This window comes from Thalassophryne amazonica, chromosome 2 (genome assembly GCF_902500255.1).
Source record: "Thalassophryne amazonica chromosome 2, fThaAma1.1, whole genome shotgun sequence".
In the NCBI taxonomy this organism is placed as follows: Eukaryota; Metazoa; Chordata; class Actinopteri; order Batrachoidiformes; family Batrachoididae; genus Thalassophryne; species Thalassophryne amazonica.
This window is the reverse complement of record NC_047104.1, coordinates 142,218,183-142,239,407: the sequence shown is the minus strand read 5'-3', so window position 1 is coordinate 142,239,407 and position 21,225 is coordinate 142,218,183. Positions and strand designations below refer to the sequence as shown.

Genomic DNA, 21,225 nt, shown 5'->3' with positions numbered 1-21,225 from the left:
TTTCACAGTGTAATCTTCACGTGCCTTAACTAAAGCACTCCCTCTGCTGAATCACCTCTAAATTATTTACACATTATTCACTTTGTGTGTTTTTAGGAATTTGCTAGCTTAGCGCAGCTACTAGCTCTTAGCCGGTTTAGCATGGCGGCTTCTCCTGTCTCTCCTGCACGTTTCTGCTCTGGGTGTGAAATGTTTAGTTATTCCTCGGCCTCCTTTAGCAGTAATGGTACTTGTAATAAGTGTAGCTTATTTGTAGCTTTGGAGGCCAGGCTGGGCGAATTGGAGACTCGGTTCCGCACCGTGGAAAATTCTACAGCTAGCCAGGTCCCTGTAGTCGGTGCGGACCAAGGTAGCTTAGCCGCTGTTAGTTTCCCTCTGGCAGATCCCGAGCAGCCGGGAAAGCAGGCCGACTGGGTGACTGTGAGGAGGAAGCATAGTTCTAAACAGAAGCCCCGTGTACAATGCCAACCCGTTCACATTTCTAACCGTTTTTCCCCACTCGGCAACACACCCGCCGAGGATCAAACTCTGGTTATTGGTGACTCTGTTTTGAGAAATGTGAAGTTAGCGACACCAGCAACCATAGTCAATTGTCTTCCGGGGGCAAGAGCAGGCGACACTGAAGGAAATTTGAAACTGCTGGCTAAGGCTAAGCGTAAATTTGGTAAGATTGTAATTCACGTCGGCAGTAATGACACCCGGTTACGCCAATCGGAGGTCACTAAAATTAACATTGAATCGGTGTGTAACTTTGCAAAAACAATGTCGGACTCTGTAGTTTTCTCTGGGCCCCTCCCCAATCGGACCGGGAGTGACATGTTTAGCCGCATGTTCTCCTTGAATTGCTGGCTGTCTGAGTGGTGTCCAAAAAATGAGGTGGGCTTCATAGATAATTGGCAAAGCTTCTGGGGAAAACCTGGTCTTGTTAGGAGAGACGGCATCCATCCCACTTTGGATGGAGCAGCTCTCATTTCTAGAAATCTGGCCAATTTTCTTAAATCCTCCAAACCGTGACTATCCAGGGTTGGGACCAGGAAGCAGAGTTGTAGTCTTACACACCTCTCTGCAGCTTCTCTCCCCCTGCCATCCCCTCATTACCCCATCCCCGTAGAGACGGTGCCTGCTCCCAGACCACCAATAACCAGCAAAAATCTATTTAAGCATAAAAATTCAAAAAGAAAAAATAATATAGCACCTTCAACTGCACCACAGACTAAAACAGTTAAATGTGGTCTATTAAACATTAGGTCTCTCTTCTAAGTCCCTGTTAGTAAATGATATAATAATTGATCAACATATTGATTTATTCTGCCTTACAGAAACCTGGTTACAGCAGGATGAATATGTTAGTTTAAATGAGTCAACTCCCCCGAGTCACACTAACTGCCAGAATGCTCGTAGCACGGGCCGAGGCGGAGGATTAGCAGCAATCTTCCATTCCAGCTTATTAATTAATCAAAAACCCAGACAGAGCTTTAATTCATTTGAAAGCTTGACTCTTAGTCTTGTCCATCCAAATTGGAAGTCCCAAAAACCAGTTTTATTTGTTATTATCTATCGTCCACCTGGTCGTTACTGTGAGTTTCTCTGTGAATTTTCAGACCTTTTGTCTGACTTAGTGCTTAGCTCAGATAAGATAATTATAGTGGGCGATTTTAACATCCACACAGATGCTGAGAATGACAGCCTCAACACTGCATTTAATCTATTATTAGACTCAATTGGCTTTGCTCAAAATGTAAATGAGTCCACCCACCACTTTAATCATATCTTAGATCTTGTTCTGACTTATGGTATGGAAATTGAAGACTTAACAGTATTCCCTGAAAACTCCCTTCTGTCTGATCATTTCTTAATAACATTTACTCTGATGGACTACCCAGCAGTGGGGAATAAGTTTCATTACACTAAAAGTCTTTCAGAAAGCGCTGTAACTAGGTTTAAGGATATGATTCCTTCTTTATGTTCTCTAATGCCATATACCAACACAGTGCAGAGTAGCTACCTAAACTCTGTAAGTGAGATAGAGTATCTTGTCAATAGTTTTACATCCTCATTGAAGACAACTTTGGATGCTGTAGCTCCTCTGAAAAAGAGAGCTTTAAATCAGAAGTGCCTGACTCCGTGGTATAACTCACAAACTCGCAGCTTAAAGCAGATAACCCGTAAGTTGGAGAGGAAATGGCGTCTCACTAATTTAGAAGATCTTCACTTAGCCTGGAAAAAGAGGTTTTGAATAATCAGGTCCCATCTTATCTTACGGACCTCATAGTACCATATCACCCCAATAGAGCGCTTCGCTCTCAGACTGCAGGCTTACTTGTAGTTCCTAGGGTTTGTAAGAGTAGAATGGGAGGCAGAGCCTTCAGCTTTCAGGCTCCTCTCCTGTGGAACCAGCTCCCAATTCAGATCAGGGAGACAGACACCCTGTCTACTTTTAAGATTAGGCTTAAAACTTTCCTTTTTGCTAAAGCTTATAGTTAGGGCTGGATCAGGTGACTCTGAACCATCCCTTAGTTATGCTGCTATAGACTTAGACTGCTGGGGGGTTCCCATGATGCACTGAGTGTTTCTTTCTCTTTTTGCTCTGTATGCACCACTCTGCATTTAATCATTAGTGATTGATCTCTGCTCCCCTCCACAGCATGTCTTTTTCCTGGTTCTCTCCCTCAGCCCCAACCAGTCCCAGCAGAAGACTGCCCCTCCCTGAGCCTGGTTCTGCTGGAGGTTTCTTCCTGTTAAAAGGGAGTTTTTCTTTCCCACTGTCGCCAAGTGCTTGCTCAAAGGGGGTCGTTTTGACCGTTGGGGTTTTTACGTAATTATTGTATGGCCTTGCCTTACAATATACAGCGCCTTGGGGCAACTGTTTGTTGTGATTTGGCACTATATAAATAAAATTGATTGATTGATTGATTGATTCATTCATTCATTCAACCACTTATGCGGGATTGGGTTGCGGGGGCAACAGCTTCAGTAGGGGACCCCAAACTTCCTGCCATTTTTCAGAGAATATGAATGATAACACGAAAACCTTTTTTCTCACTCATGGTTAGTGCTTGTGTGAAGCCAGTTATTGCCAAATAACTGTGTTTACTCTGTTTAAATCATAATAACAACAGAAACTACCCAAAGGACCCTGATCAAAAGTTTACATACCCCTGTCCTTAATACTGTGCGTTGCCCCTTTTAACGTCAATGACAGCTTGGAGTCTTTTGTGGTCATTCAATTCAATTTATTTCATTTATAAAGTGCCAAATCACAACAAAGTTGCCTCAAGGTGCTTCACAGAAGTACGGTCTAACCTTACCAACCCCTAGAGCAAGCACACAGGTGACAGTGGTAAGGAAAAACTCCCGTGATGATTTGAGGAAGAAACCTCAAGCAGACCAGACTCAGAGGGGTGACCCTCTGCTTGGGCCATGCTACTGACACAATTAACAACACAAATATACAGGAAATATTGGTAGTCCATGCTGGTGCACAGGACAGGAGGTTTGCAGACATAGACACCACCCCCATCTCTGGCTGGAGCTGCACCTCAAACAGAGAGGAAAAAAAACAGAATCAGGGGGGAAAAGACAACAAATACAGTATAATTTGTTAGCATTAAGCAACAACAAAAACAGAAGAAATACTAAGGTGATCCCCGGCCACTAGCCCTAAGCTTCACTAAAAGACCCAGACTTTAGATAAAGTTGAGACCGTGGCCGCTCCGTTTCCTAATAAAATGAATTTAAAAGGGTAAAAAGCATAGTAATACTATGCCAGTATGCGAGCCATACGAAAGGGAAAATAAGTGCATCTTAAGTCTGGACTTGAAAGTCTCCACAGAATCTGTTTTATTGATGCAGGGAGATCATTCCACAGAACAGGGGCACGATAAGGGAAAGCTCTATGACCCGCAGACTTTTTATTCACCCTAGGGACACAAAGTAGGTCGGCACCCTGAGAAAGCAAAGCCCAGGCTGGTACGTAGGGTTAAAGTAGGTCATCTAGGGAAATGCTAGTCCGTGAACCATTTTATAGGTTGGTAACAGAACCTTAAAATCTCTCTCATGTAAAGCTGCCACTGAATATGTCTTGGACTTTATTTGCAAAAATTACAAAGAAATACAAACAGTATGGCACTCTATTGTAAATCTGCATGGAGTAGACAGTTCTCAAAAACTGAGTGACTGTGCAAGAAGGAGAAGAGTGAGGAAAGCCACCAAGACACCCAGACAACCCAGAAGAAGTTATAGGCTTACGTGGCTGTGACTGAAGAAATTGTGCACAGTCCAAGCTTTACATTTTGTATCACCATTTGTACAGCTTTATGATGAAGTGGTATAGAGGAGGATTTTCTTTAGAAGACCTGAAAGTTTAGCTACAAATTGCCAAAAGGTACATCTGATATGCAAGTCTAATATCCTTCTCTGCTCTTGTCCACTATATGAAGCTAAGAAAAAGCTAAGAAGCTAAAGGAACAGTGGACCAGCTCTTTATCCTTGCAAGGATATTAGATGGGCCTTGGGAGTATGACGAAACAGTCTCCATGTGCTTTGTGGACTTGGTGTACAACCAGGTATCTCAAGGTGTTCTGCGGGGGTGCTGCGAGAATGTGGAGTACTGGAACTGCTGCAATGCGCAATTCAGTCTCTGTGCGACCAAAATAGGAATTCTGTCTGCATCCTTCATCGGCTCTGTTCCCAGTGGGTGTAGGACTCCACCGGGGCTGCCCCTTATCTCCAATCCTGTTTATGATGTTCACAGGAAGGAGTTTAAGGTGCTGTCAGGGACTGGAGGGTGTGCAGCTTGGTAACGTCAGAACTGCATCTCAGCTTTTTGCAGATAATGTGATTCTGTTGGCTTTGTCAGACAGTGAGCTCCAATGTGCAGTGATTGGGTTTGAGGCAAAGAGTGAATTTTTCAGCACTTCCAAATCTGAGTCCATGGGCCTCTGACAGAAAAGGATGCATTGTCCTCCCAGATCAGGCGAGAGTTATTGCCTCAAGTGGAGTAGTTCAAGTATCTCAGTCTTGTTTGCGAGTGGGAGAAAGGTGTACTGTGAGATTGCCAGAGGTATCGGGGCTACATGTGATGTCCTGCAGAAGCTATACTGGACTGTCCTGTTGAAGAAAGAGCTGATCCAGAACGCGAGGCTGTCAATTTACAGTCCTATCCTCACTGATGGTCAACAGTCAACTTTCGGTAATCACAAAAATAGCACATTAGTGGATACAAGTGATGGAAATGAGATTCCTCAGTCAGGTATCCCAGATACCTGACTGAGGAACAGGGTGGGAAGCTCAAATATTTGGGAGGGACTCTGAGTAGAGCCGCTGCTTCTTTGCATCAGCAGCTGACGCGGTTTGTGTATCTGGTGAGGATGCCCCCTGGTTATCTCCTGAGGGAGGTCTTCCAGGCATGTCCAACGGGGAGGAGACCCCAGGGACATGCTGAGGTCTTATATCTCCCAGCTGGCTTGGAAACACCTTGAGATCCTCCAGGTCGAGGCACTTGGTCTGCTGCCACCACAACCTGGACCCAGATAAGTGCCAGAGAATGAATGAATGAATGAATAAAAATATATTGTCATATTTGAGAGATTTGGATGCATTTGCATCTGCATTTCTCTGAGAAAAAAAGAGGCTCTAACATTGAAGACTAGATTTCTGTGCATCATCCAACAAAGAGCTTCAGATTAACATGTTAACATTTTGGGAGAGAAAATGATCCATTCAGGAGCAGCAACTTTCATACAATGCAAGAAGTCACAGTTTGATGAGCATATTTGTCGATTAGTATTAGTTGGGAGCAAAAACGATGTCAGTATCACTCCCAAATACTGAGTGCTTTAATGATCCTTAAATAATCATTTTACAATAAAACAAAGTTCAACTTTATTTATGTGCCATGCAACTAAACACTCCAATTCATATCCAAGGCTCTGCCTGACTTTGCATTCAAACAAACAAAACCACCATTTTTAATAAAACAATGACCTATATATAAATATATACACAACCTTACAGCAGAACGAAAAATGATTTTTCAGTAGTAAACCACTCAAAATGCACATTACATTAGCCCAAGATTTTATGACAAACTGGGATCTTGCAGTAGGGTAATACAGTGTTAAACTGTGCACTGGTGCCTTAAAAAAGGCCATCTGTGCACTTTTGCAGCAGCAAATAAAGACGCCTGCTTACAGTGTTGGCTACTGTGTTACAGCACATCTGACCACAGAGATTTGTACAACATAGAAATCTGAGTGTTTTTTTTTAAACCTCTTTTGGTTTTTTCGCTCACTCTCTCACACGTAAACACAACACACATCCAAGTGCACAAAGATGGTACTTTTCATTGTAAAATCACAACGTCAATAATGACCAGACACGGTCATCTTTTCTCTTTCTGTATTCTTATAAGTTACATTTTTGAATGTCGATGTTGAACTTCTGAACAGAGGATTGGTTCCCTGAGAACAGACAAATAAACACACGTTAACAGTCATAACCGAGCAATCAATTACATATTTAAAAAAAAACAAACAAAAAAAAACCTCTGTGGTTTTACCGTCTGCCATTTTGCTTTTGCCCTCTCTTCTTCAAATTTGGCCACCTCGTTACGGTCGTGGACTGACACCAGCACCTTCCACACACCCAGGAGGATCAAGCCAATGCACACAATGGAGAGGGAGACCCCAAGAATAATCATGGGGATGTTGGGAGACTTTGGGCAATCTAAGGTGAGATGAAGCACGAGAAACAAGAGCAATCAGAGATTTTTGACATCCGCCAATCCGGAGCCGGATCACCTCCAAAATTCAGTGGAGTCTTCCATGGCCTAATATCTATCTGTGGTGAAAATTTGGTGAGAATCCATGAAGTAGTTTTGAAGTAACTCTCAAAACCTATATAAAGTGAAATCTTGATCCGGATTCGGGATCTGGACCCAGATCACCTCCAAAATTTAATGGTGTCTTCCATGGTTGAATATGTATCTGTGGTTTAAATTTAAACAAAATCCGTGCAGTTGTTTTGCCGTAATCCTGCTAAAAGTAATCCTTCAAATCTTATATAAAGTGAAACTTGATCCAGAATCCAGATCCAGAGCTGGATAATCTTCAAAATTCAGTGGGTTCCTCCTTGGTCTAATATGTATCTGTGGTGAAAATTTGGTGAGAATCCGTGAAGTAGTTTTGAAGTAATCCTTCAAAACCTACATAAAGTGAAATCTTGACCCAGATTCCGGATGCAGATCCAGATCACCTCCAAAATTTAATGGTGTCTTCCATGTTTGAATATGTATCTGTGGTTTAAATTTAAGCAAAATCCGTTGTCAGGAAAGTGTCTGAGTTTTCATTTGCAGATGATGCTGTGATCTTTGTGAATTCAATAATAAATTATAGTGTCAAATTTCAGCCTTGATTAAAAAGGTTTCACAGATATTCTGAATTAACCACTTTGAAAGTACAGACATCTTTTTTCTACTTAGTCCCTCCATTTTCAGATCCCATAAGTAACTGGGCAAACTAAATATAAGGATTATTTTTTAACATACTTTTACATCCAGTTTTCTTTTGAAAAGTTAGGGAACGGATATAAGTCTTGGACTTCATTCACAATAATAAATACATATACATGCAAGAAAACAGATTAAATCTAGGCTTAACTCTCCTACATGCCTTCTCGCAAACTGCTGTAATTTCATATTTTCTTTTTAAGACTGGCAACATACTTGGTTTTGCACATACAGACCCTGCTTTAATGGTGAGATTTCCATAAATAACACAACGTTTACTTATTTTTTCATTGTTACTTATTTTGGTGATGACTCAGAATATTGTGAACCTAGTTCATTTACTTGTGTTTTATTATATTTCATTTCGCTGACATTAATGAGCAAAGTCCCTCACCATCAGATGGCACATTATGGAAAGTTCTTACCATTTAAGGTGGCCTTGTTGCCAGATAAGCATAGCCCTATTTGAGGACATTATTTTTGACCAACTACATAAGTGATGACAGCCTTTCTTAAATTAATTGAGAATCACAACTAACTTACATAAGTAAGTTTTTCAACCATTTTTAAAGTAGTTTTAGATTTTTTTTTTTTTTTTAATGCCTTTGATTTGATTTGATTAGAAAATTGACACTCACAGTTGTGTGGATGATGGCAGCCTTTCTTCAATAAATAATGCAATTTTGATTATTCTGGGTAGAGAAATTTATTTATTTTCAAAGATCCAAATATTTTTTTTACATGTAATTTAAATGCTAGATAGTCACTGACTGACCTCAAGGGCTGTCAAGGTATGCACCGCCTCTCAGGTTAGTGTTTCCGGTTTCTGTATTGACTGTCCACCAAAATCGCGAAAGATCTCCTCTATTATTATACATCTGACTGAAATCCTTTCTTCTGACTGGCTGATTCGCGTGTAATAATTGCAATACTTTTCACAATAAATCATCCAAACTTAACAATAGCCACATTATTGACTGATTCTGCACCATTTCAGGCAACATTATGAGTGATTGCGGACCGATTTTGTCATAACGGGGCAACAATGTTTCGCGCATGCGCAGGGGTGATGCGTCGCAGACGACATCATGGCGGAGAGCAGAAGGTTTGTGTCCATGGATATTGATGGGATAACACTCTTCTCTCGAAGAAAGACAGTTAGAGTATACCACGAAAAGTATCAAGAAAAGTTCTGCACTGTTCAAGGAGTTTTTAGCGAAGGACAACGGGAAAGATTTGCGTGGTGTTTCACCCGACGAGTTTGAGACGCTTCCCACTGCCACACTCGACCATGAACTGGGACAGTTCTACACGTCATTGTGCTAAAAGTCTGGCTGAAACACAGTACCATGAACTCACTACGGTACAAATAAAAAATGACTTGGCAAATTTTTCACACAATTGTAAAGATAAATTTATTAACTACACAGATGGGCAACAATGATCCCTTGGGGTGACATTCCATTATGCTGCCCGATAAACCAGTCACTGTTTTTATATTGTCACTCCAGGAAGAGTTCAACATTTGCCATTTGCGGTTTCAGTGTTGACTCAACATTTGGCATTTCTATTGAGTGATTCTGTTATGTTTCAACACGACAGGGGACAAAGTCCCCTCGCACAATTATCGCTGGAACAGGCTGAATTGCTGCATATTGACCTAAAGTAACTGTATTTTGGTGTTGTCCCAAGAAAACAAACAAAAAAATTTTTAAGCTTACCATACATGTGGAAATTGCAGGCAATGGTTCCTGTGTCACTGTCTACCACAATAAATGAGATCCAGCATCCGCTTTCTGTTTTCACGGTGCATTTCACAGAAGAACTCTTGTCATAATCTGAAAGAAAATGTGAGCATAGCTTTTCATAAGAAAAAAGGATGACTTCACCATCCATCATCTTACCTTTCAACGTTGCACTAATAACATAAAAGGAAATACTGGCCTTTGTTGTGCTGTCAGTGCGATTTCCATATCAAAGGCTACAATCTGCTACCTGTGCATGAGTGTGTGGAAGCCATACCACTGTGTTTCTGATCTGAAGCCTGAAAATCTCCTGTGATAATCAGATATACCCCTCAGCTTGTAAAAGTATAGCAGGTTCAAAACAATCTCTTCTATAAAGGAACTTGAGGTCCTTTGACTATTCAGATGCTCCACAATAGTGGTGCCTGTAAAACAACGTAAATAATATGTTCCCCATTGTCAAGTGTTGGACAAATGGACATGGATGGTGTTGTCTTCCAAAGGGTTGGGTTTCAAAGAAACACATGAGTCAGTGCAGGTCAGCATTCTTCCTGATCTCTGACCCATGGGGAAACTTAGCAAGGCCCAGCGTTGATAAGGAATTCAAAAGCTTTGAGTTGGCTGAAGTGATTCCAGCAACAGGTATAAGAGATCAGAAAGCCAGAAGATGAGTTACTGTAAACAGACATCTGGTAAAACAGTTAGCCTTAATTGTAGAATAAAGATATCCTGTTAAATACAGCTGTCTATCTGTGAAAGGAGGAATGTTCTGGATGGGTGTTTTAGCAAGTGTTTCACAAATCAAACAAGAAGGCGCTTCCCACCAGAAACTAAAAACATGATCATCACACTTACAGTTGCCCACAAATGTGCCATAAATGTACATACACTGCAGCTATAAATTTTTATGCACATATGCATAAAACCAGATATATTGTTATTTAAAATAGTTTAAGATGTATGCACGGCTGGTATGATGGAAATCAGCTGATATAAATCAGGATTTAAATCGTTGCAAAAAATTAAAGAAAAAAATCATCTTTTTTTTTTTTTTAAGAAATCTTAAAACATCACAGAAATATGAAATCAGCACCATTAATTAATGGTACATGTACATGTTCTATGTGCACCTTTATGTTTTAAGAGCGAAATAAATAAAAATGAAAAGAGCTGATTTAAATCAATAAAAGTTGATTTAAATATAGAAAAATCAAAATCCAAAATCTTTTTTTTTTTTACCAGCCCTGATATACTGATATCAGTTTATCTTTACTATATATACGAGGTCTGTTAGAAAAGTATCCGACCTTTTTATTTTTTTCAAAAACTATATGGATTTGAATCATGTGCGCTGGCATCAGACAAGCTTGAACCTTTGCGCACATGCGTGAGTTTTTTCATGCCTGTTGGTTGTCATTCGCCTGTCGGCAGGCTTTGAGTGAGCACTGATCCGTCCCCCTCGTCGGATTTTCACCGAAATCCATCTGAATCTTTCGAATGGTTTCCAACTGGCTGTCTCTAACAGTTTCTGAAAAAAAATTCATGGAGCAAAGCGGCAGCCTCTCAGCCATTTCCCTGACAATAAAAATCCGACGAGGGGGGTGGACCAGACAGGTGTCAAAAAACTCAGGCATGCGCACGAAGGTTCAAGCTTGTCTGATGCAAGCGCACATGATTCAAATCCATATAGTTTTTCAAAAAAATAAAAAGGTCGGATAGTTTTCTCACAGACCTCGTACATACATATAATTTAGATTAATTAATCATAAATGTTGATCTCTCTCTCTCTCTCTCTCTCTCTATATATATATCTATATCTATATATCTATATATATATATATATATATGCAGTATTGCCAAAGCAACTTTGAAAAGTTACTTCATTAATTACTTTATACAGTTATATTTTGCAGTTACTTTATACAGTTACTTCATTAGCAGCTGCGGACAAATTGTCGGCAGCTGCTGAATGTAATTAATAAAGTAACTCATAAACTAACTTGGTTATTTTGAAGAATGAATACTCATAAAAGTAACAGTTACTTTACTGATTGCTCAATCTTAAGAGTAACAAAGTTTGATTACTAGTTACCTTATTAGTTACATTACTTATTAGTTGCAAGTTTTCAGCAGATTCTAATAAAGTAATTGCATAAAGCTGCTAATCAAGTAACTGCATAAAGTAACTGTATAAAGCAACTAAAAAAGTAACTAAAGAAAATAACTTTTCAAAGTTACTTTGACAACAGTGTGTGTGTGTGTGTGTGTGTGTGTGTGTGTGTGTGTGTGTGTGTGTGTGTGTGTGTGTGTGTGTGTGTGTGTGTGTGTGTGTGTGTGTGTGTGTGTGTGTGGAGCTCAGGTAGCCTGGAATCATTTACCTGCTGTTGTGTTGAAGGAGACTTTCAGAGCACTGCACATCTCAGCACACACCCCAGCACCATCCTCTTCTTGAAGGTGACACTCTACACAGGACCTGGTGTTAAAAGAAGTTGTTTAATTAAGTGCGTAAGTCCGACACAGGTCATAAGACCCAGTTGTGTCAGTGCTTATCACCAGATTTCGTAGCACGAAGCGAATGATAGTCTACGAGTCCTCTTGGACAGGGTGCCAGTCCATTACAGATTACTTCCACAGCCAAGGCTGGAAACCAATTCCAGCTGGGTGGAGGGGGAGAATGCAGACATGTGATTTGCCCCAGGACACAGACAGGCGTGACTAGGACTTGAACCCAGGTCTACACCCAGCTCAGATCTATCTGCTTTGTGCTGTTGCTTGAACAACTGTTAAAGTGTCTCTTTAACGATTGATGACACTCCAATCAGACAGAGAGGCTACAGAGAAATCACAGTCTTTGCCACTTATCAGAGTTTTCCCAAGCATCCCATCTCTCTCTTTCACTCATGTTGCCTGCAACAGTGGTTTCAAATACACCCGCCCTGTCAGCTGCTTTACAAAGGAGAAAGGGAATCTCTTAGGGCTGTGGTGGTGACACTACCTGTTCTTTGATGTTACCTGGAAAGCGTAGACACTTAACAAGCAGCCTAGAACTTGATACACTTGCACAAAAAAGAACGGGTGTGTTCAGAACACACCTTATATCTTTATACAAAACAACAAACCACAGCGAAGAACAGGCAAAAGTCTCTACACAACAAACGCTTGTGCAGTGACCTCAAAGGGTAGTTAAACCCATCAAGCCTTTGCAAGATTCCTTAATAGGTGCTGGCTCATATTTAGATTTAAAAGAGCGATGCAGAGATGTCTAATGAATACGGTGCATCCGGAAAGTATTCACGCTGCTTCACTCTTTCCACATTTTGTTAACTTCATTTTTTTTCCCTCAAAATTCTACACACAATACCCCATAATGACAATGTGAATTTTTTTTTTTTGGTTTAAAATATATATATTTTTGCAAATTTATTTAAAAAATCCCATGTACATAAGTATTCACAGCCTTTGCCATGAAGCTCAAAATTGAGCTCAGGTGCATCTTGTTTCCACTAATCATCCATGAGATGTTTCTGCAGCTTAATTGGAGTCCACCTGGGGTAAATTTAGTTGACTGGACATGATTTGGAAAGGCACACACCTGTCTACATATAAGGTCCCACAGTTGACAGAGCACAAACCAAGCATGAAGTCAAAGGAATTGTCTGTAGACCTCAGAGACAGGATTGTCTCAAGGCTCAAATCAGGTTAAGGGTACAGAAACATTTCTGCTGCATTGAAGGTCCCAATGAACACAGTGACCTCCATCATCAGTAAATGGGAATTTGGTGAATAACTAGACCAGGGGTGGGCAACTTGTTCCAGAAAGGGCCAAGAGGGTGCAGGGGTTTTTTGCAGCCACTGACTCCACCAGGTGATTTCACTGATTAATTGCTTCCACCTGCTCAAAGTGATATTAATCAGTGAAATCGCCTGGTGGAGTCAGTGTCTGCAAAAAAACCCTGCACCCTCTTGGCCCTTTCTGGAACAAGTTGCCCACCCCTGAACTAGACACTTGTGCAGAAGTTAAAACTGAAACCTCTGTATTCTTTTGTTTTCCTCTAATTATCAACCATATACTTTCAATGGTTTTACTCATTCACTCGGTCATCTTCAACTACTTATCTGTGATCAGGTTGCAGTCAGTGGTTTTACAATTTCTTTAAAGCGGGAGTCACAAAATCCATTGGCTTGGTCTATTGAAAAATATGAATTAAAATGCAGGGCAGGGAGGAGAGAGGCTACCAATATGTAGACCTGTGTTCATTTTCCTGTTAACTCATCTGCCCGAGTCATCCGACAAGACACTTCATCTGCATAGTCTCAGTGCCTGGGGAAGTGACCTGCAATCAAGTAGTGTCCCATCCAGATGTCGTAGACTCTCATTCACTTCACACTATAGAATCAGTGGATCAGCATCAGTAATCCTAGTATATAGGACTTGAGAAGTGCTATTTACACAAACTGGTTAAAGATATACCTATGGTTAATATGCAGTTATATATGACCCTTCTATTTGTCAAATGATCTTTTGACCTTGGATTACCTTAAAAGTTCAAACTAAAGGTCATGAGTGTTGGAAGACAACAGTTTTGAACCAATATGTCTTAAATATGGCGGGGCGGCTGTTTGCTACCCAATGACAAAGCGGCTCAAACATGGTTCACATTTGAATAGGACTGAGAATATCAAAGCCACAGATCAAGGTGAAAGATTTATATAATCCAGAAGACAGATACCTGTAGTTTGCAGTATGATGACCCGAGAACTGTGGTTCCCAGACTTTTTTTGCTCACGCACCCCTGTGTACATCCTGACTAAGTTAGTGCACCCCTTGCAGCCATCCAACCACTCCCCCACCCCCGAAAAATAACAATAACAAGTGTTGTGCAAAATAGCAGGTGTGAGCGCTGCCTCGCACCGCAGTCCTGATAGTCTGACAACAGGCCTGAATTGGGCCAGACTGGGTACTGGCCACCAGTTAGGAGTAGGAGTTCCCACTCCGAGTGATCTGACACCTGCTTGACCTGGTGCTGGTCACGTGACACGCAATAATGAATATGGCACGAAAGTTGAGGCCGACGGACCGTTTGCCGTGCATTACTTCAGAAGATCATGCAGTTTTGTGGTAAAAGTAAGTATGTGGTTGCGTTCATTTCTGTTGAGGAAAGTTTGAAAAATGAAGTCAGGGAATCCATTTTGCAAATAACCAATAGGAGAGCAGTGCTCGCGCCACACCCCCAAACTTGACCAAAGTGAGGCTGACCAATGCTGATGTCAGCGTCTTGGCCGCCAACCAATCACAGGCTAGGAGAGAGAGATAGGTGTCCGGCCTAATTCAGGCCCGTTGTTGGGCTAGGTCTGCGAGACCAGACCAAAGGACCAACATTTTGCCTGACCGAATTCCAGGAAGCAGGCAGGTTATTATCACTCATTAAACAGTAGTAGACGAAAAGAAACAGAAAATAATTTAATTAAATATCCCTAATTAAAACTGGGTGGCTGCCTGCATTGCGTGCCGTGTTTTCTCATTGTTGGTGATAAAGCAACATCTGTTTGCGTGTTGCAGTTAAAAATATTTCCCTTTTGATAGCAAGTGCTGTGAAATCACCTATTACTTGCTCCAAAAAAGAAAACTTAATGTTCCACATTCAGGAAGGAGCTACCAGAGCCGGCCCAAGGCATACGCCAACTACGCGGTCGCTTAGTGCCTCCACGCCACCAGGGGGCCCCGAGAGCACCAAGAGGTTGTGATAAAAAAGTAAATATATACATGAAATTAAAATAATATTGAATAATTTAAACGAAATTGTATTACACCCGAAAAAAATAAATTCATTTTGACAAAATACCAATACTAGGTTAATTGATGCCTCCTGTTGGCTGCTGCCACCGTTGGGCAAATTTAGATGCACCGCTTGGGTCAGGTGGTCGATGACTAATCGTGAGGAATGAAGTGAGTACAAGTCATGTCTCAGAAAAGAAATTATCCCTCTGGAGCGGAGAAAAGAAAAAAGAAGAAGTTGGAAGACGAGAAAAAACAACAAGACAAAGGTAGGTTTGCATGTCCAAAATATACAATTTTTGTTGTCATTATTTGCGAAATGTTCCTTTCGTTTAGTGTAAAGTGCTCTAAGACTGCAAGGGAAGCTCAGCTTCCCCTAAAATGTCAAAAAATAAGTGATCAGATACATACTGTTGTGTGTACATGTCATTGACTAAATATGCGCTACAACGCGCTCAACTTTTGTTCAGAATTAGCTTCTTATCACTGGTAACGACGTGGCTTTCCTCTCACTCAAACCCGCAGCTTCACAGTGCTTTAAACAGTGTGGACGCTGAGCGTCCACAGACTTCAATAGCGACACAAAGAGTGCAGCGAAACGAGACGAGTCATTGGATAAATGCTGGGCTTTGTCCCGCCCATCGGACGCTCAGCGTGTCTGGGGGTCTATGGGGCAGTGGGCTGGCCTCGGCTGGCCCGGACGCTCAGCTTCTGCATGATGATTAGATGTTCTGTCTGAGGCTGAATCCTTTTGATTGACAGCGAAATGAGCAAATCAGCGATCTTTTGGTGTAAACATCCGTGGGAGCATTTTCATTCTGTTCTGAGTTGAACCGGAGACTTACAAGGCTTAGGATAGGGCACACTAGGCTGAACCATCATCTCCACATTAATGGCAAGCATGCTACGGGTCAGTGTGTTAACTGCAGGGACATGGAGACTGTTCATCATTAGGGGTGTTGGAAAAAATCAATTCACGTCCGAATCACAATTCTTATTTATTACGATTCTGAATCGATCCAAAATGTCCAAGAATCGATTTTTTAAAAGCATTTTTTAAACATAATCTTGCTTACTCGCTGCGTGTACTATTTGTCAGGCAACGGCTTCTGTACTACAGGGTCACCGCGAGGGTGGGGGTGGTCCGGCGTGCTTCAAACACTCGTGCGCTGCAGAGACACACAGGAATGACTCATGATGTTTTGGTGGCTTTGGGAGCGGCGAGCCAAATCGAACATTTGCTTCAGTGATTCACACTTTAAACTGGAGTTGCGCTGCAGAAACGGTTGATTACACGGTCCAAAATAAGTGTAACAGTCCAAAATTATATCGTAACGGGCCGTAACGCCTGTTACGATAGCTCGCTAGCTGGCGCGAGGCTAGTGTGAAGTGTCTCCGTCTGTGAGTGCTTTGTGACGGTGGAGGAGCTCAGTGGCACCCGCTGCTCGGTAGGGACAGAAACTGCGATAGAAGTCAGTCTCCAAACACAAGCAGCTACAAAAAAAAAAACACCAGAAATAGAAGCTCGATTTGTCGCTAGTCGTTTTTAACAAAGAAAATGCCGCTAAGAGGATTAGGAAAGTCTCAGTTTCAACTCAGAAAAGACTGAAAATGCTCCCACGGATGTTTACACCAAAAGATCGCTGATTCGCTCATTTCGCTGTCAATCAAAAGGATTCAGGCTAAGACAGATCATCCAATCATCATGCAGAAGCTGGGCGTCCGGGCCAGCCGAGGCCAGCCCACTGCCCCATAAACCCCCAGACACGCTGAGTGTCCGATGGGCGGGACAAAGCCCAGCATTTATCCAATGACTCGTCTCGTATCACCCGTAGCTAAAAGGAGCGGAGCAGCATTATCTGCTGACTACTGACGAGTGCTTCGCTAACCTGCCAGCCAACTCCGAACGAGCAAAGCAGATAAGTAAATTTACTTATGGAATCACTTGATTAACCTTGTAAAGCTGCATTTTCTTAAACTTAAACATTTTTAAGTAATATAACTATTTCTCAGAGCTCTTTGAATCGAAAATCGATTCTGAATCGAATCGTCACCCCAAGAATCGGAATCGAATTGAATCGTGAGTTGTTGTACCATTCACATCCCTATTCATCATGTTCTGTTAGCCTGCCAAGCGTACAGCAAAGAAAGAAGTATTCTGCTAGAGGTCAGAGAACTGGGGGAGACCAGGCTCTCTCTTGAGGGACTACGTTCCTTCTCTGTGCCATCAGCTTGGCGATTTGTGTTTAAGTTCCTTAAGAACACAGGACTTTTTGATAGGATTTAGTTGACCTTATTTATCTAGTTATTTATTTCTTTATTTTTCTTTCTTTCTTTCTTTCTTTTTTTGTTATTATTATTTTATTTTATTTTGTCACTCCTTTGTCGATGCTCCACATCTGTAGTTACACAATAGCACACTTGGTGGCGGTAATGCAACATTCCGGATGCCAACCGCCAATAAATTACAAGAAGACGACGAAGAAGAACCGGAGACTTTCCTAATCCTCTTAGCGGCATTTTCTTTGTTAAAAACGACTAGCGACAAATCGAGCTTCTATTTCTGGTGGGTTTTTTTTGTAGCTGCTTGTGTTTGGAGACTGACTAATATCACTCTTTCTGACTTCTATCGCAGTTTCTGTCCCTACCGAGCAGCGGGTGCTGCTGAGCTCCTCCACCGTCACAAAGCACTCACAGGCGGACAAACTTCCCACTAGCCTCGCGCCAGTCCCAGCTAGCGAGCTAGCTAGGTAGCAAGCTGCACATAATGGAAGACAATTTGAATGTTGTGGACCGGATTTTGGCGAAGCCATTTGATAGTCTTCCTTACGAAGAAAAACTTAGAGTTAAACAGCAGGGCAGATCAACTCCTCAGATTAATTTGGTGCAAAAGGTGGGGGAAAGTAGCTCAGCTCTCAGTGGTTTGCAGGCCAAACTTAAAGCAATAGCCCTGAGTGCAATGTTTGTGCATTGCTATTAATGAGCCATACTTATACATCACTCTGTATGTAGAAGTTAATTAAACATATTTATGAGTTTGCTACCCCTTTAAGGTTAAAAACAAGAATGACACCTGTATGATGTAAGATAATTACAAATAATGCTAATGATTGTGGGTACATTACACACATAACAGTGTAGCCTATGGAATAATGAGGGATCTGGTGCTGAGGTGATGGTAGGGGGGCAAACCAAATGAAATTCTGCTTAAGGACCCATAAAGGCTTGGGCCAGCCCTGGGAGCTACCCAGTGAAAGTCACATTAGCCAGAAAACCAAAGAAACAAAAAACACTGAGCTCACTGACGGGACTTGACTTAAATGTACGGAGGCTATGATCATTTATCCAGAATCTCACTCACTCACTCACTTTTTCAACCGCTTACTCCAAATAAGGGTCACGGGGGCTGGAGCCTGTCTTACCCAGAATCTGTTCATTCATTTTTCTTTGTCACATCCAACAAGGACATAATAAAGTCATCAGTGTTTATTTATTTGTCTGTGTGTCTGTCTGTTAGCAAGGATAACCGCTTGGTTTCAGTGCAGAAGGTTCCGGGTTCAAATCCCACCCCTGCCACATTTCTCCATGTAATGTGGAGTTGCGTCACAAAGGGCATCCGGCGTAAAACCTGTGCCAATTCAACATGCAGATCCACCTTGGATTTGCTGTGGCGACCCCGAGTGCAAACAAGGGAGCAGCCGAAGGGACTTACTTTTACTTATTATATCTTGGTTTGCTTTTAGTTCCCATGATTCTTGCTCTGTCCTGGTCCCCTAGTATCGTATTCTGTTTTTGCTGCGTTCTCACGTCATCCTCATTTGTTTATGTTCATTCCACATCCTGCACCCGCCTCGTGTCTTTGTCTCCCACACTTTGTCTGTTTTGCATTTTCATTCACTCCCGCTCTTGCACCTGCTCACGCATCTTTGTATCTGACATCACTCCACTTTGTGCACTCCCTTCCCCATTATCTTGCCCATGCTTAACCTTTGTCTTCCCTGGTCACGCCCCCTTCCAGAATCTTCACCGACACCTGTGTCTTGTTCCACTAATTACATCACCAGTTATATAAGCCCTCACAGTCTCACAGTCCCTCGCTCGATTGTTGAATGTATTTCACTTTCCAGCTTTCACGTCCTGCCTTGTTTTGCTTGTTGATCTGCCTGCCGGTATTTGACCTTGTTTTGCCTTTGACCATGTTTTTTGTCTCTGCCTCTGATTGCCAACACCCCGTATATTTTGACCTCAGCCTGTTTATTTGACCAAGCCTCAGCCTTACTGAGGCTTCTGTACCTTTGCTTCACTGCTGGACCATCTGTGTACCGAATCTCTGCCTGTTACTATCATTAAACCTTATTCTAACTGCATCTGCTGTGAGAGTTCGCATTTGTGTCCACTCGATTTGTGCCACGCCCTGACATTTATAATGAAGTCACAAAGAAGTCATATGATGCAGTCATACGTTGTCAAATACAGCATTGCATAGACATATGTACTGTATGTGCCTCTGATGCCTTTTATTATTCACTGCATTTTATGGGCTACATTCCCCTTCTTGCTTGCCAAACTGGGATGTACGAGGTCTGTGAGAAAAGTATCCGACCTTTTTATTTTATGCAAAAAATATATGGATTTGATTCATATGTTTTTACGTCAGCCAAGCTTGAACCTTCATGCGCATGCGTGAGTTTTTCCACGCCTGTCGGTTGCGTCATTCGCCTGTGGACAGGCTTTGAGTGAGCACTGGTCCACCCCTCTCGTCGTTGTTTCATTGCGAGGAAATGGCGGAATGATTTGGGCTTTTTTTCCATCAGAATTTTTTCAGAAACTGTTAGAGACAGGCAGCTGGAAACCATTCGAAAAATTTATCTGGCTTTTGGTGAAAATTTTACGGGCTTCACAGAGAATAAGGAGTGTTACTACAGCTTTAAGGACGGCCCACAATGGCGCATGGCTCGCCACGCTCTGAGCCGCCATCGAGAGACAGAAACCACCACATCATTTCTAAACAGATCGCTGTGTGGAGCCGGGACCGTCGTGTGCAATTTCTCTGGTTATCACAAGAGCTGGACATCAACCATTTTCCGGCAGATTTCACTTTTAACAAGAGATTTTGTCATGGAAAGCCGCGCGGAGGCTTCGCGCATCACGACCGATTCGCTGATGAAGCGAGACAAAGGAACACCTCCGTTTCGGAGTGATAAAGGACAAGTTGGGACATGCCTATCTCGGCTTTCAGTGCTTACCAGTCGAGTGAGTATAAGAGAAATTGTGGAGAGCTGGTAATTCCCAGCAGGAAAGTGAAGCCAACTATAAGTTCAGTAGGGTCAGGCACACATGTAGGTCACAATACCATTAACCTTTTTCTTTATTCAGAGTTGTGCATGCAAATTACAGGATCTCCAGTTTCCATTCTAGGAAATTCCAGTATTTTTCATCATATAAGGACTCTGTTCTCACCTTGCAGATGTACAGGCATCGCCGCATGTTGGACACTTCTCACATTTTTCACCCGAGGCTCCAGGTATAGAGCAGACACAACGGCCACACTCACAGTTCCCTCGGCTGCTGCAGAGAGCGCCATCCGCTGACATGCATGCATCAGTGCTGGTGTTACAATTACAATATTCCCCTGTCCAACCACTCTGACAGTGACACTCCCCGCAATTACACTCTCCGTGGCCTGCACACAGATACACAGATCTTTCAGGAAAAAAAGGCTTCCCATAGAAACCCACAGCATTTATAGAACATGTCATTGACATTGCTCACCTCCGCAGAGCTCCCCGCGGAAACGAGGGCAAGAGTAATTGTCACATTCACAATAACGTCCGTAGATGCGGCCAAAACTGGATGCATGACACACACACTGCCCGCAGTAACATGTCCCCTGACCACTGCATAACTCTGCCTCCTCGTTGGCGAGACATTTGCTCATCAAAGCGTTTTCTTCGTTACATTCACACTGTGCTCCTAAGAACCCGGGCTGGCACACACACACACCGCACTGGAAAGAGCCTTGACCCTCTGTGCAGCGGCTGCTGTTTGTCTCGGACGGCTGCCGGCAGTCACAAGAACAAAGGGAGTCAAGTTCCACGTCCAAACTCTCCTGGAAGCCCACAGGTTTGAGGGAGAAGTGTCGAACTCCAGACAAACAGCCTGCAAGCTCCACAGACACATTGAACACGACCTGAGGA

General features: G+C 42.3%; 1 protein-coding gene across 2 annotated transcripts in view; it reads right to left on the bottom strand.

Annotated features, from left to right (window-relative positions):
• The window catches only part of itgb6 (integrin, beta 6), a 58,416-nt gene that overhangs the window by 1,117 nt on the left and 36,074 nt on the right, over window positions 1-21,225 (bottom strand). The window contains exons 10-15 of one of the 2 annotated variants that reach the window (XR_004566764.1): window positions 20,801-21,218; window positions 20,489-20,711; window positions 11,631-11,725; window positions 9,229-9,345; window positions 6,560-6,726; window positions 6,297-6,461 (exon numbers count right to left, since the gene is read on the bottom strand). Coding sequence is in view for 1 of the 2 variants with exons in the window: in XM_034195231.1 (XP_034051122.1) it covers window positions 6,363-6,461; window positions 6,560-6,726; window positions 9,229-9,345; window positions 11,631-11,725; window positions 20,489-20,711; window positions 20,801-21,218 (1,119 nt within the window). In the remaining variant the exon portion in view is untranslated. Of the gene's footprint in view, window positions 1-5,833; window positions 6,462-6,559; window positions 6,727-9,228; window positions 9,346-11,630; window positions 11,726-20,488; window positions 20,712-20,800; window positions 21,219-21,225 lie in introns of those variants that run through there. The other variant, XM_034195231.1, reaches the window with a different exon arrangement.